The sequence below is a fragment of the Schistocerca nitens genome, chromosome 1 (assembly GCF_023898315.1).
Source record: "Schistocerca nitens isolate TAMUIC-IGC-003100 chromosome 1, iqSchNite1.1, whole genome shotgun sequence".
Lineage (NCBI taxonomy): Eukaryota > Metazoa > Arthropoda > Insecta > Orthoptera > Acrididae > Schistocerca > Schistocerca nitens.
Genome location: NC_064614.1, coordinates 383,782,973 through 383,799,273, shown reverse-complemented (window position 1 = coordinate 383,799,273; position 16,301 = coordinate 383,782,973). Strand labels below are relative to the sequence as shown.

Genomic DNA, 16,301 nt, shown 5'->3' with positions numbered 1-16,301 from the left:
GTTTACTCGCAGAACACTAGGAACATGCAACCAGTCTACAAAAGAGATTGCTTACAAATCACTCATGCAACCTATCCTAAAATACTGCCCACCTGTGTGGGACCCATAAAAAATAAGACTAACAGGACTTATTGAACGTATACAGAGGATTGCGTGAATGGACACTAGTTTGTTTGACCTGTGGGAGACTGTAACAGAGATGCTGATGGAACTAAAATGGCGGACACTTGAAGGAAGATGCAAACTATGCTCAAAAAACCTACTTACAAAGTTTCAATAACTGGCTTTAAATTATAATTGATGGAGTATAGTAATACTCCTTACACATTGCTCAGACAGGGATTGTGAGCACTACAGCAATCACAGAAGCATTTAAACATTAATTCTTCCCACACCCCACAGCAAATGCAACAGGAAGAAACTCTATTAACTGGTACAAACAGAAATACCCCCTGCCATGCTTTTGACACTGTTTTGCAGAGTATTTGATTTAGATGTAGATACTGACTCTACTATTTTTGCACACTCTGCTTGATGACCAAATGAAGGAGAAAATCAGGAAATATAGGAGAGAACTTTTTTAACTTTACAGTGTTTGCAGCCCATATTTTAAATTTGTAATTTTTAATTTACCACATAATAACTATTTAAACTTTTCTGCAATGCAGTAGGTGGATAACAAACAGCTGGTACCAAGAAGAGGATAAGTTAACCGTAAAGATCAGTTCTGCTTGCTGAACACTTACACACCTACAGACAAAATTTGTAGCATATATTGGATACTTTACTGGGTCCTGTCCTATGAAACAGACTTATGTCTTAATGCAGATAAGGTTGGAAAGTATTTATTTTACATAAGTGTATTCTGTAAAATAGAAAATTAAACATTTTGTTAAAAACTCTTCAAAGGACTTCAAAATTTTATATTTAAATGCAAATACATTTACTCTCTAATGGTATTAGTCATTTCAGTGAGAGTGAATTTATGGTTAACTGACAAATTCGCAACCACAACACTGAAACTATACATAATTTCTATATGGACTATGCCTTTCTATCCACAATGAAGTTTTATAACCTAGTGTAACAGTCTTCAACAGTTTGCTAGTAGACAAGAGACAGGAAAGAGTAAATCTGTGAATATTCAAAAACAAAGTAAAAACAACAGCACCAGCACATTAGCCACTTCTACAGCAATTTATCAGAATATCTGGACTGGGGGACATAAATCTGAGTTGACATTAATGTCCATACTAAACACATTTTTTTAAAAAATTTTCTAATACAACTGTATAGACCGCTAACAGCATTTTATGAGTCCCTGTTATTAATTAAGCGAATAAAATAGCTCCAATTATAGTTTATCATTGGAATACTTAACAGAAGAATCCTGCAATGGCTGTTCCTTCCTGTTAATGCATACTTTAATTCATTCTACATTCCTGAAGACTCTGCTTCATGAAAGGCTTGAAGGATCACAATTTGTCAATGAAGAAATGAATCTAACTGGGAAATCATTTGAGACTTTCATAGCTGCACTTCCATTCACTATTATATATGGCATTATGTTCTGGGTGAACCAGCATCAGTAAAAAAATATTTTCACTACCCAAAAGAGAGTAATCAGCCATGTGCAAGTTCTACCTTAGATACCCATGCAAAAACTTTTACAGAAAATTAATGACTCTGACAAGAAAATTTCAGTCATTTATGTGTATTACTTTCATGAAAAACTATCCACAGAAAAAAACACCCATATGACAACCACAACACAAAGAGAAGTGACCTACATTCTGAACTAAAAAGCCATAGTATAAGGGAGAAAGGAGTGTGTTATACCAGGATGAAAGTGTGTTCTCCTTCAACTCAGTCTACTGTCAATTAACCTCCAAAATTCAAACAGCAGTTTTAATTATTTTTAGTGTACAAAAATAATAGAGTAACAAAAATGTTTGCCCTACTCTTTGACAATCTGAAATTAGTTACAAATTAGTCTAAAAATATGTTGTTGACTTAAATATTAGCATACTTTGTTAAATATACATCAAGTTTTAAGTTTTCTGCAAATAATACATGTTATGAATGTATAAATAGGTACAAATTATTTATTACTTCCCCTTTCACTTTTATGTATGCATATTCTCACTTATACAATATCAATGAAGAAAGATTGAAAAGTAAATAAAAAGTTTACTTAAAGTAAGTATCAGTAGCAATGACATATGACTATATGAGAGCCAAAGATCTCTAAATTAAAACTGATAAATTTAATTGTATATTTATCAACAACTGTATTTAAAATATAACTTGAAACAGTTTATGTTACTTTGTATATGTGTATATATATATATACAATGTTGCTCTAACTTACAGCACAGAGTCCACAACATGAGGGCATACTAAATCTCTGAGAAGAGTTGGCATTCAGATTCCTTCAGATGTTACTCAAATCAGATATCAGCTAGCGTATTAAATATGGCAGCTGTCAAATATGAAATTAAGAAACTGCCACAGATTATCTCATAATTACCTTAATGTTAGTCAATGCTTACACAGCTTTGGTGCTGTAGTTATCAAACACAAATTAAATGTTTAGCATATACAAGTTGTCTTAGTAAATGCCTTTTTATATAGATATATCACTGTATATAGTTCTAATGTGTCAAGAAACATTCCTGAAGGGAAAGCTGTCAGTACAGTACACATTATCTTATCTGTTACTGAGTTTGTAAGATAACTTTTCAATTGATATCTCACCTACAAGTTGGTCACTCAGTATCTGTTAATGATAAGCACTCACAATGTCTCTGCTGACAGAATTCCTTTAATGTAAGAGCTCAATTTGAGCTTTGACAGTTGCATGTAATACAGTACCTATAATATTTACCTATACAAATAAACTATATTTTTCTTCCCAAATAAATAGTTTACTATCCATAATAACCAAAAATTATGGTTTTATGTACACTTAACTCCTCACATGTATGTTTAACGTATTTATAATAAAGATACATAAAAAATGTACAAATCAAAATTATGAAAATTAATGTTCAAATATTTGATTATGAAGAAAAAGACTGTAATATCTGTTTGCCTAGAGAAAAAGGGTATGGCATAACTCTTTGCTACATAAAGTACAAAACAAATGGGATGTCAGATGCATAACACTTAACCACAGCACAGTATTATTGAAATTCACTCTGTGTGTGTGTGTGTGTGTGTGTGTGTGTGTGTGTGTGTGTGTGGTGTTCTCTTTTCTTTTCTTTTCTCTTCTTCATCTTCTTCTTCTTCACTTTTTTGTATTTTTTTCCAACCAAGAAGCTGCACTAATTTATTGAACAGTATAGCATATTCTCACTTAATTTTTTGTAATTATTTTCATTATTAAAAACTAATACATAATTATAGAAACTGAAAGTAAAATAGCATAGTGATCAGTCTATAGCATAGTGATCAATCTAAAAGATGTTAAAGCATTAGGGGCTGCATATGCACAAGTTTTATTACAAGGAGTCACAGACAAGATGCTCATTTATTCATCTGAGAATGGTAATGCCACGTTTCAATATGTCCACAAAAAACCAAATCATCCAGAGATGTTTTTTCTGACATGTTTATCTACAGACAATTGTTTACATTGTAAGCTGCTGTATGAATGTTATTTTTCTAATACTATAAATTAGGGCAGACTGGTACTCATCACATAGAGGAAACACATCTGTCAACCACTCAACACCTTGCCTGTGTGGGTAGTGGCAATCCATCCTAATTCATAATATTATTCCATCCATATTTTCCATTGTTTGATTTTTTTCCAAAATCATTAGTTTAGTACAACATATGTGGAGAAAATCTGATGTAGATGAAAACATTTACACACATTCACTCCACAGACATAGGCATCTGTGCAACAAGGGGTAAGAGGGGGCACTTGTCCCTTCTCCCCACCCTCCCCCTGCCACCCAGAGATCTGAAATATATAGTTCTTATTCATATACTGAATGGACAATCATCCATTTTCTGGGATATAATAAGGTTTTTATGTCACCTATAGAACATAGTAGTTTCTATGGCATGACATTTCTCAGAACTGAATATCTCATTTACATAAAAAATTACAATTTCGGAGCCGAATCCCCCCTCTCCCACTCCCAAACATGGAAACATTTCTCTTGATGCTCATTTCAATTTCTTTTATTATAACTGAAAATTGTTCATTAATGTCATGTTTCAGTAATTGTTGTTGGGTCCATGCATGATATTAACTGCATTCTCTGTAGATATGCACTACAGTTCCAATTAATGTAACAAATTATACCACAATGTTTTGGGTGAAAGTTTCTTTAATTCTGTTAGTTTAAAAATGTGTTTTCTTCTCATATTGGCCTCCAAATTTTTAAGTTAAAGCTCACTTGTCTGTCTCTTTAAGTTGATCATTGCTCTTCTTTCCCTATTCTGCTGTGAACTCAGGGTACTGTTCAACCAACTCTGACTAATTCTACAGGTAGGAGTTCCAAAAGCCCCATATCACTTTTCAGACAATGTGCCGATTTCTGAAAAATGAACAAAATAAATTGCTTCATTATACATGCAAATAACTGACACTGTGTGAATCTGCAGACCTTACAGTCTTCCAGCTCTAGACATTTAGTTTTTCAAGAGTCTTTCATATCATGTAATTATCTGTGGTGACTTAAACATTAATATGATTAAGCCTGATAAGGCTAGCAACAAATATGTGAATATTCTAAGCTGTTATGGAATATCCTCCCTTGTTAATTGTCCAACTAGAATAATGAAAGAATCTTCCTTGTCTATAGATCATGTAGCTACAGATATTGATAGTAAAAAATGTCATATTGTTGTCCAAAACCTGGGCCAACCAGACCACCTCTGCCAGATCTTAAAAACTAACATTCATGTAGAAACTCCTCCTAAACTGTGTACATTCAAAAGAATGTTTTCCAAATCAGCCCTGTATGAGTTTAAATCCCAGCTAGAATATGAAGATTGGGGAAAGTCTATGCAGAAACTAATGCAAATCAGAAATTTATCAAGTTCATGTCAATTTTTAAACTCAGATTTGAAGAGATGTTTCCCAAAAATCTTTATCAAATTAAAACTACAAAGAGAAATCAATGGGTGACTACAGATATCAAAAAATCCTCAGAAACTCTTAGATATCTCAACTCCATAAAAAATAATCAATCTAACCCAGAAGTTCTGCAATTCTACAAAAAGTACAGGAAAATATACAGAAAGGTGCTGCTAGCTGCAAAAAAAACTTTCAAACAACAAAATATTACTTCAAGCTGAAAACAAGAGCAAAGCAGCCTGGAACATCGTCAGACAGGAAACATCTAACTCTGCTAAAAAGGACCTCAATTCACATATTAAAAACAAAGATGTACCAGTAGGTAACCCTAAACAATTAGCTGATTTTGTAAACTCATATTTCAGTAGTATTGCAAAAAAATTACAGCAGAAATTTCCAGACAGGTATGATTTACCTACTCAGAACCAGCCAACAAACTCAATGGTGCACTTGCCAACTACAGAAAGGGATGTGGCACTAGTAGTACACCAACTAAAAAATAAAACTTCAGTAGGACTTGACGAAATCCCAGTCTGCGTAATTAAAGAATGTATAGACACCATAAAGGGCCTTTTAACAGACATAATTAATGAATCTTTCGAATCTGGATAGTTTCCGGAGTACCTAAAACAAGCAAAAGTTATACCTATCCTTAAAAACGGAGATGTGGAAAATGTAGAGAACTACAGGCCGATTTCTATACTGTCTATCATTTCTAAAATAATAGAAATAATAGTCAAAAAGAGACTGCTAAATTACCTGAATAAATATAACCTTCTTTCCAATGACCAATTTGGTTTTAGGCCCGGAAAAGGCACACAATCTGCTATAGCACAGTTCACTAAAGTAATTTTAGAAGCACTGGACAAAGGTGAAAATGTAAGTGGTATCTTTTTAGACTTGTCAAAGGCCTTTGATACAGTTGACCACAAAATCTTACTTCATAAATTAGGGCAAATAGGAATAAGAGGTATGACAAAGAAGTGGTTCAAATCATACTTGGAAAACAGAGATCAACGAGTTGAGATATCACAAGTTTCAAGCAATTCCCTTGTAAAACACCTGTCTGACCCAGAACATGTGAATATATGTGTCCAACAGGGAAGTGTACTAGGCCCAATATTGTTTCTTATATACATTAATGACTTCCCGAAAAGTATCAGACATGGAGAAAAAATACTTTTTGCTGATGACAGCAACATAGTAATAACAGGTGAAAATCTAACACAACTGTCAGAAAGAGCAAACGAGGCTCTCAATGATGTCCACAACTGGTCATTAAAAAATAAAGTAACCCTAAATGTAAAGAAAACTAACTATATTAACTTCCAATTGAACAAAAAACACAATGCCACCTGAATAAAAGTTAATGATAATGAATTAGAATGTGTAACAAATACCAAATTCTTAGGGATGAATGTAGACAGCCAACTGGAATGGACAAACCATGTCAACATTTTGGCAAAGAAATTATCCCCAGCATGCTATGCTCTTAGAATCCTTGCACCGGTATGCAATAATACCTGTCTTAAAATAACATATTACGGATATCTACACTCACTCCTCAGCTATGGGATCATGTTTTGGGGAACAAGTGCCAGTAACATACAAACTGTGTTCAAAGTACAAAAAAGAGCCATAAGGATAATAACAAACAGCAACAACAGGGCCCACTGTCTAGAACTATTTAGAAAGCTAGGCATTCTAACTGTTTCTTGTGAGTATATCTTTCAGAACATAATGTTCATTAAGAAAAATCTCAACATTTATAACACAAACAGCCTAATACATGACCATGAAACAAGATCTTGTCACCACCCCCATCTACATAGAAAGAACAAGACAAAGATGCAAAAAAGTATATTTTATAATGGGATAAAACTGTATAACAAATTACCACAGGAAATTAAAGAAATAAATTAGCCCCTCACTTTCAGACAAAAGCTTAAAACCTTCTTAGTACGTAAAAGTTGTTATACTGTAAAAGAATATTTAACATAGATGTAAATTATTAGCAACATATGACATTATCACCAAAATATGATGTAATTATAAATTTGTGTATGACTAGTTATAAAAACTACACAAAATATGAGAAATCTGTTTCACTGTAAATGTAAATGTGTGCTCATGTTTTCTAAACTGACAACATCCATACAATATATATTGTTCCATGGATGAATAAATAAATAAATAAATATTCTCACGAGCATGTCAGTTTTCAGTAGAACTCAAAACATCACAGCTGCAATAACTATAATCTAAAACTCCCTTGAAGCAGAGAAACACTCCAAACCTTAATATTCCTACAATTATTATAGTTTTACCTTTAGAATGTATATCTACTTTTTATTTCACTGTGGATTTCTATCCTTTGAAAGTTTACAAAAATAAACCATTTTCTTAGTATTATATGTAACATATAAAAAAAATTATCTTATTTTAGAGACATTTTCAAAATTAGTAATTTTTGTTGTAGACATGGTATCACAGTTTTCTAAAGAAGTAAAATTGAACCATATTTAGTTCCGATTCTTGTTTTACAAACAAAATTAAATTTGAGGAATCCTAGAAATCCTAAAGGTTACAAATGGTGTTGAAAATAGACAATGTTTGATGCTTTCAGTCCCAATGTAATTGCTTCAGAATTAAACACTAACATAAGCTGCTAATTGCTTGTTGGAAGATTTAGTAAGTCAAAAATTAGTAATTATACAAAACATACAACTTGCTCATTCTTCCACAAGGACACAGGATTCTATATTAAACTGTGTTAAATATTTAAAAGAGTCTATACATGTATCATCAAATTATTGTCATCATTGTGAGACTACCATACTTCTTTTAATACAGATGTATATGGACTGCTATCATTCAGTGCAGGAGATTAATTTACTGAACATAACAAGTTATAAAGCTTTGAAATAAAGATACATGCTGGAAGAAGGGTGGGGCAATGGACACCTTATCCAAATAATTTAATGTTGCTACATCCAACATGAGGATACACACTCTTGTGCTGATTTGATTGATTTAATTTGATTTATTTCATGTTCCACAGGTCCAACTGTGTTGCATTCACAAGGACATGGAACGAGTCAGTTTTTTACAAATACAATCTGATAATCTTATAGCATATACAGAAATTTGAGTACATAATTATATAAAAATTTATACAGTAAATTCTTTGGGCAGCAATACAGAAAAAGAAAATACATATTTTCTTAGAATCATTACATCACTACAGAAAACAGATACAGAGCACACACAGATACAGAGCTCAGGTTAAATAACATTCTTGGTGGCATTATGTCAGCTTGTATTATATAATATTAAACTTTTACAATTTATTTAGTTAAAAATTCATCTAGACTGTAAAAAGCTTTTTCTGGCTGAAATATTTTTAGTGCTTTCTTAAACTTACTCTTGTTATGAATTTCTGTCTGTATTTCAGGAGGAAGAGCATTGAAGGGTTTTGCTCCAGTGTAGTGGACACCCTTTTGCGCCAAGCTCAAATTTTTGTGCTCGCTGTGTATGGCGTTCTTCCTCTGTGTGTTATACTCATGATAATTACTGTTTGGTTGAAATATCTCTATATTTTTACATACAAAACACATGAGAGAAAAAATATATTGGCATGTAGTTGTGTATATTTTAAGTTTTCGAAAGCTATTTCTACACGAGTCTCTTGGGCGCAATCCACATATAATTCTTAAAGCTCAGTTCTGTGCAATGAACACTTTCCTTGCTAATGGCTGGTTGCCCAAAAAAATAATTCCATACTCAATGAGAGAATGAAAATAGCCATAGTATGCCGCTTTTGCCGTGTTAGGTTCAACACATGTAGTGACAACCCGTAAAGCATATGTGGCAGAGCTAAGCCTCTTACAGAGATCAGTAATATGTGAAGACCAGTTCATTTTCTTGTCAATGTGCACTCCAAGAAATTTTGTTGTTTCTATTCTTTCTATTGGTTGATTACCACATGTCACACTTTTCTCTCTCTCTTTTTCTGTTTTTGTACAGAATTGAATAAAGCTGGTCTTACTGGAATGTAATAGTGGCCCAAGAATTGAGCCCTGAGGTACTCCACATGCAATGGAACTCCATTCAGAATCTGAGGAAGCATCACATACTCCACCCGAGCTATTCAAGACAACTTTTTGTTTTCTGTCTTGAAGGTACGACTGTAGCCAATTGCCTGCAACACCACTAATTCCTACTAATCTTGCTTTTTGTAAGAGAATCTGGTGACCAACACACTCAAACGCTTTGGATAAATCACAGAAGACACCAAGTGCTAGCATTTTTTCATTAAGGGTTTCTAGGACTTCATTTGCAAGTGCATAGACTGTCTCTTCTGTTGAACGGCCCTTTTGGAAGCCAAATTGGCTCTTGCTGAGAACTCCATTCTTCATGAGAAGATCAGTAATTCTTACATGTATTAGCTTTTCTAGAATTTTGGAGAAAGCTCTCAGCAAAGAAATAGGTCGATAGTTAGTTAGTTCAGCTTTATCGCCCTTTTTGTACAGGAGCTTCACAATGGCATACTTAAGTCTGCTGGGAACAACACCTTTCTGAAGGGAAGCATTGAAAATATGACAGAGAATGTCCCTTATCCACACAAAAGAATATTTCAATAAATTACTAGATATATTATCAACCCCTGCAGAGTTCTTACTTTTTAGAGACATGATGATTTTTGAATTTCTTCTACAGTGAACAATCACGTTCTTAGAAATCATTTCAATTGCAATTTTTTTCCAGTATCGCATTTTAAATAACACTCTCAATGATAGTGATACAATATCTGGTACTAGAAGACACTTTCAGGGTCAACACACAAGTTACTCGCACAACTGTGCTCTTCACAATCACTATCAAAGCCAATTATCAATTTCCAAACTACTCCTTGGTTTGCTTTACCACTTGTTCAACTGACTGATTGAATAACATGGGTAACAAGCTACAATCCTGCCTGTAATTACATCTATACTCTGCAAACCACTGGGAAGTAGGTGCAGAGTGTACACATGATTTTACCAGTTATTAATGCTTTTCCATATTACATTCATGTACAGAGTGTGGGATGAACAAATGCTTGACCACTTCTGTGTGTGCTATAATCTTGTCTTTGCTGTCTCTATGGGACAGATAAAGACAGGGTTGGAAAATATTCATAAATTCAGCACTTTTTTAGTAGCTTTTCATGGATATTATGGATATTTTGTGTATATTTCCAAGTATGTTTTTTTTTTTTTTTTTTTTTTTTTTTTTTTTTTTTTTTTTTTTTTTTTTTTTTTTTTTTTTAAATGATACTCCCCCAAAAGTCCATTCAATACCTCCTGTTAGTCCTATGTGGTACGGGCCCCACACACAATAGCAGAATTTTAAGATATGTCACAAGAGTGTTTTGTATGAAGTCTCCTTTGCAGATCAATTGCATATCCCTAGTATTTCATCTGTGACTAATTGATAATGTAGTCATATGATACCACATTTGTTTTGTTTTGTGAAGTGTATAATTTTACTTTACTGTACATTTAAAGCAAGTTGCCAATCTTTGCACCACTATGAAATCGTATCAAGATCTGACTGAATATTTTTGCGTCTTCTTTCAGGCAGTATTTCGTAAGAGATTACTGCATTATCTGTGAAAGGTCTGAAGTTACTATTAGTATTGTCTGCTAGGTTGTTAATATACAATGTAAAGGAACATTTAAAAGTGAAGTTAAGCATTTCCCATTTTGCATTGCTATGCTCAATTTTAGTTCCTGTTTTGTCTGTAAGTGACTGGACACTAATGTTGATACCACTAACAGCCTTTATATATGACCAGAATTTCTTTGGGTTTTATGAAAGATCTTCCAGCAATATGCTGCTACAGTATTCACTGAAGGCTTCGTGCACTGCTTCCTTGACAGCCTCACGTGTTTCATTCAGTATCTCTATATCTAGGCCCTATGCTTTGTTCTACATCTATTATGCAGTAGTCTCTGTATCTTTAGAAGTTTCTTTGCAGTGACTGTAAGCCACAGAGGGCCACTTCCATGATAAACTGTTCTACTGAGCACATATCTACCCAATGAGCCATAGTTCCTCTACATGCTCCTGTTCTGAGCTACAGTTTCAAGTTTATCATCGAGATATGACACTATTGCCTCTTTATTTATTTTACTGAATGTATAAATCTTTCTAATTGTTTTAATTGTCCTTTGTACCTTGGTAATCATTGTTGCTAAAACTGCATCATGGTCATTCATATCAGTTTTGATGTGGACATCCTCAAATAGCTCAGCTTTATCTGTTGCCATTAGGTCTAATATAATTCTACCTTGACTGGGGTTCCTAACTAACTGTTCTAGGTAGTTTTCAGAGGGGGTATTTGGTAATGTTTCACAGGATATCTTGTCATGCCCACCAATAACAAAACTATAATTTTCCCAATTAACTGCTGGATGATTAAAGTCTCCTCTTATGATTACTGTATGATTGGGGAACTTATGTACCAGTGAACTGAGGCTTGCTCTAAAGTTTTCAGTTACACCAGGTGAGTCTGGTGGTCAATAGAAAAATCAGTTTGTAATTTTATGCCTACCCCACGATAGTCAGTGTTACCCAAACAGTTTCACATGCTAATTGATTGATTAATTGAGAGGAGTTATGGGACCAAACGGAGAGATCATCAGTCCTGCAATTCCAAAGTTAGTCACCAAAGAAAGAGGGTCCGCTAAAAGTGGACAGATCCAGTCACGGGAGGCAAATTACAAAATAATGAATATTAAACACACACAGTAGAAGGCATAAAAGGTGAGACCAAATCTACAACCAGAAAAAGGGGGTGGTCATGGGCTCACAGATCAAGAAGACTGGAAAAGAAGTCCCAACAACAACCAACATGCCCCTGCTCCAAGACTAAAGTAGAACCTTACATCTGGAAATAAAAACCACTTTCATGGAGGAAACTGAGGACCAGTTCAACCATTCATGGATCGTCTGCTAATATTAAATTTAAGGAATCAGGAAGACTATACTTAACACAAAGGGCTGAAAGAAGGGGACATTCCACGAATGTGTGAAATATCATCAGTCTGGTTCCACAACCACACTGTCGGGGTTGGTCATTACATAGGAGGAAACAATGGGTGAGCCAGGTATGACCAATGCGTAAACTGCATAAAACAGTGGACTCCTTCCAAGAGGAGTGGAAGGAAGAGCAGCAAACTGCAGCAGACTCCTAGGTTGTGCAGAGTTTATTACTATGAACAGTAGTGCTCCAGATGGCAGTCCACTTTTGGGCAAAGAGAGATTTGACGTAGATCTGCATATCCGCACCTGTAATCATGAAAGAAAATGGTGGGATGAGTAACTGCTTCTCTAGCCAAAGGTCAGCCAGTTCATTGTCTGGGATGCCCACATGACTTGGGACCAGAGAAAGACAACTGAACAGGTGGCATGCTCAAGGGCAGAGAGAAGGTCGTGGATTGCAGGTGGATTGCAGAGACTAAAGGGTGACAAGAGTAGCATCGGTCGATAGCCTTCCGGCTGGTCATCGAGTCTGAACAAAGTAGAACACTGTGGAGGGAGGCCCGAGAAACAAAAAGGAGGGCACTGGGGATGGCTAGAAGCTCTGCTGTGACACACTACATGATCCCGGCAAGCCAGTACGAGATGTGAAAATTTATCCCACCTTATCGATTGTCTTAGAACAAACAGTGTAAAAGATGGTGGCACCCTGGAACTCTGCAAGGATGGCACATACAAGATGCCAGAAAACCAAGGAGCGACAGAGATCTTAGGATCTTGGAATAGATCAGTCCTAATCCATTGTCTAGGCACTATCCAGGGGGGGGGGGGGGCTATGGGAGATGGGAGGAAAGACACAGAATGCAATCCAGTGGGTGGAGATGGAGATCCCGACAGAGAAAAGTGAGATGCTTGCCAACCGGCAATCCCACCTGAGAGCGGGTGATAGGAGGGAGACATCTCTCACTGGCAAAGAACACAGGATACACGGGATGGTCAGGGAATTTTTGAATGGCAAACAAAGAGTTGACTCTGTTGTATGTGTAGAGGGAGAATCCCCACTTCTGTAAGGAGACTGTCAACAGGACTAGTGCGAAAGCCACCAATAGCCAGATGCACCCAACAATAATGGACATGGTCAAGAAGTTTCAATGTGGAAGGAGCTGCTCAGCCATACACCTGACTACCATAACCTAGTCTGGACAAGAGCACAATACAGATGAAAAAGAGTGGAACAGTCTGCACCCCAACACGTGTGGGTCAGGAGACAGAGACCGTTAAGCTTCCGCATACATGTAGTCTTTAGGTGGCAAATGTGGGGCAGTCAGATCAGCTTGTTATCAAAAATAAGGCTCAAGAAATGGAACTGCGCTACAACATTGAGGAGCTGGTCACCTAAATTAAGTTCTGGATCAGGGTGCACTGTAGATCGATGACAAAAATGCATAACCTGTGTTATGGAGGGAGAGAACTGGAAGCTACGGGAGGTGGCCCATGCACAGACCTGTTGGATGATGCCTTGGAGCTGGCACTCAGCAGATGCTACCAAGTGGGAGCTGCACCAGATGCAAAAATCGTCGACATACAATGCCAGGGTAACCAGAGACCCAACAGGAGACACAAGCCTATTGATGGCAATAAGGAAGAGTGTGACACTTAGCAGTGCCAACTTGAACCCGGTAGAACCAGTGAGGTACAAAGTCACAAATAAAAATTGGAAGGGGACCATAGAAGCCCCAGGCATGGAGAGTAACTAAAATGTGATGGCGCCGCGTCATATCGTATGCCTTATGTATATCAAGGTGCTAGCATTGATTAAAAGCCTGTCGGATGGCTGATTCCAATCTGAGTAAATGGTCAATTGGAGAGCGTCCTGCCCCGAAGCCACACTGACACGGGGACAAAAGGCCCCGAGATTCGAGTACCCAACATAATCTGATGGTGACCATCCTCTCGAGCAGTTTACAAAGTACATTCGTCAGGTTAATTGGACGGTAGCTGTCGAGAGAGGTTGGGTTCTTCCCGGGCTTAAGGATGGGGATAACTGTACTGTCTCGCCATTGTGACGGAAAAGAACCTGCGAGCGAAATGCAGTTGAAGAACCTCGTGAGATATTACCTCAGGGGAACATCAAAGTGTTGGATCATCTGTTTGTGGATGGAATCCAGGCCTGGGGCCATGTCTCGGGAAGAGGTAAGGGCCTGCAAGAAATCCCATTCAGTGAATGGTGCATTTAAGGGCTCAGCGTTGTGCGAGATGAAGCAAAGGGTAGTCTGTTCAACTCAACATTTCTGCTGGATAGTAGTAGGTAGTAGGATAGGAAGACGATACCAATGCTGTCACAAAGTGTGTCGCAAGATGTTCCAAGAGGACCAGTGAATTAGTGCCCAGAGCACCTTGGAGGTTAAGACCCTGGACAGCTGACTGTCATTGGCAGCCCGAAGGCTACAGAGTTTGGACCAAACCTGCGATGGAGAGGCATTACGTCCCCAGGGAGGAAACATAGTGCTCCCAGCATTCCTTTTTACTCCACTAAATAATGTAACAGGCCTTAGCAAGGAGATGCTTAAAAGCGAGGAGGTGGTCTGTGAAGGGTGTCACTTAAATCACTGCAGCGCCCGTCGGTGGTCCTGGACAGTGACGGTGACATCCTTGGACCACCACGGTACTGGTTGACGACGAGGGGGACCTGTGGATAGGGGAACTGCAGTGCCAGCGTGAACAATAGGGGCAGAGACACCTTGCACAACTACATCAATGGCATTCGAGAGGGAGTTGTCGAAGTGCACAGCAGACGTATGTAAAGGCCAATTGGCCCTGCAGAATGCCCTACGTTTGGGCCTGTCTGCCTGGTGGCAGTAGGGGAATGTTAGAATCACCCTAAAGTGGTCACTGTCACAAAAGTCATCATGGGACGACTAATGTAGGGAAGCTACAAGGGCAGGGGAAGAGATTGTGAGATCAAGAGCAGAGAAGGTGCCATGAGCAGCACTCAAGTGGTTAGGGGAACCATTATTGAGGAGACACAAATCGGGGTCCATGATAAGTTTGTCAGTTAGGAGACCTCTATCCACTGAAGTGACACTCCCTCACAGTGGGTGGTGGGCATTGAAGTTCCCAAGGCGGATAAACGGGGCAGAAGTTGTTGGATTAAAGTAGACAGTTCAACGTAAGGAGGTGGCTTAGCTGGAGGGAAGTAGACATTGCAAATGGTGATTGCCAGAGTCGTTTGCACTCAAACCACTATTGCTTCCAAGTTGGTACATAGGGGCATCCAGTCACTAATGACATCGGAGTGAACCAAAGTGCAGAACCCACCAGGTGCTAACCCAGGGCCAGCACGGTTCTGACTGAACACCCGATAACAATGAAATGTTGGAGGTGGTCATCACAGAAAAGCGTTTCTTGAAGGACAAGACAGAATGCAGAATAGGGGGAAACAAGACATTGCATTTCTGGTAGTTGACTATAGTATCTGTTTCAATTTCACTGGATGATCATGTGGTGAAAGTCCAAGTTCTACATCTACATATACATCCATACTCCGCAAGCCAGCTGACGGTGTGTGGCGAAGGGTACCCTGAGTACCTCTATCGGTTCTCCCTTCTATTCCAGTCTCATATTGTTCGTGGAAAGAAGGATTGTTGGTATGCTTCTGTGTGGGCTCTAATCTCTCTGATCTTATCCTCATGGTCTCTTCGTCAGATATACGTAGGAGGGAGCAATATACTGCTTGACTCTTCGGTGAAGGTATGTTCTCGAAACTTTAACAAAAGCCTGTACCAAGCTACTGAGCATCTCTCCTGCAGAGTCTTCCACTGGAGTTTATCTATCATCTCCGTAACGCTTTCGCGATTACTAAATGATCCTGTAATGAAGCGCGCTGCTCTCCGTTGGATCTTCTCTATCTCTTCTATCAACCCTATCTGGTATGAATCCCACACTGCTGAGCAGTATTCAAGCAGTGGGCAAACAAGCGTACTGTAACCTACTTCCTTTGTTTTCGGATTGCATTTACTTAGGATTCTTCCAATGAATCTCAGTCTGGCATCTGCTTTACCGACGATCAACTTTATATGATCATTCCATTTTAAATCACTCCTACTGCGTACTCCCAGATAATTTATGGAATTAACTGCTTCCAGTTGCTGACCTGCTACTTTGTAGCTAAATGATAAGG

General features: G+C 37.4%; 1 protein-coding gene across 3 annotated transcripts in view; it reads right to left on the bottom strand.

Annotated features, from left to right (window-relative positions):
- LOC126249104 (cGMP-dependent protein kinase, isozyme 1-like) overlaps positions 1-2,686 on the bottom strand; it is a 382,876-nt gene extending 380,190 nt beyond the window's left edge. For 2 of the 3 annotated variants that reach the window (XM_049950765.1, XM_049950758.1), the window contains exon 1: positions 2,372-2,493. In XM_049950765.1, the coding sequence (XP_049806722.1) occupies positions 2,372-2,398 (27 nt within the window). In that variant the 5' untranslated portion in view covers positions 2,399-2,493. Of the gene's footprint in view, positions 1-2,371; positions 2,494-2,530 lie in introns of those variants that run through there. The other variant, XM_049950773.1, reaches the window with a different exon arrangement.
- Positions 2,687-16,301: the final 13,615 nt, after the last annotated feature.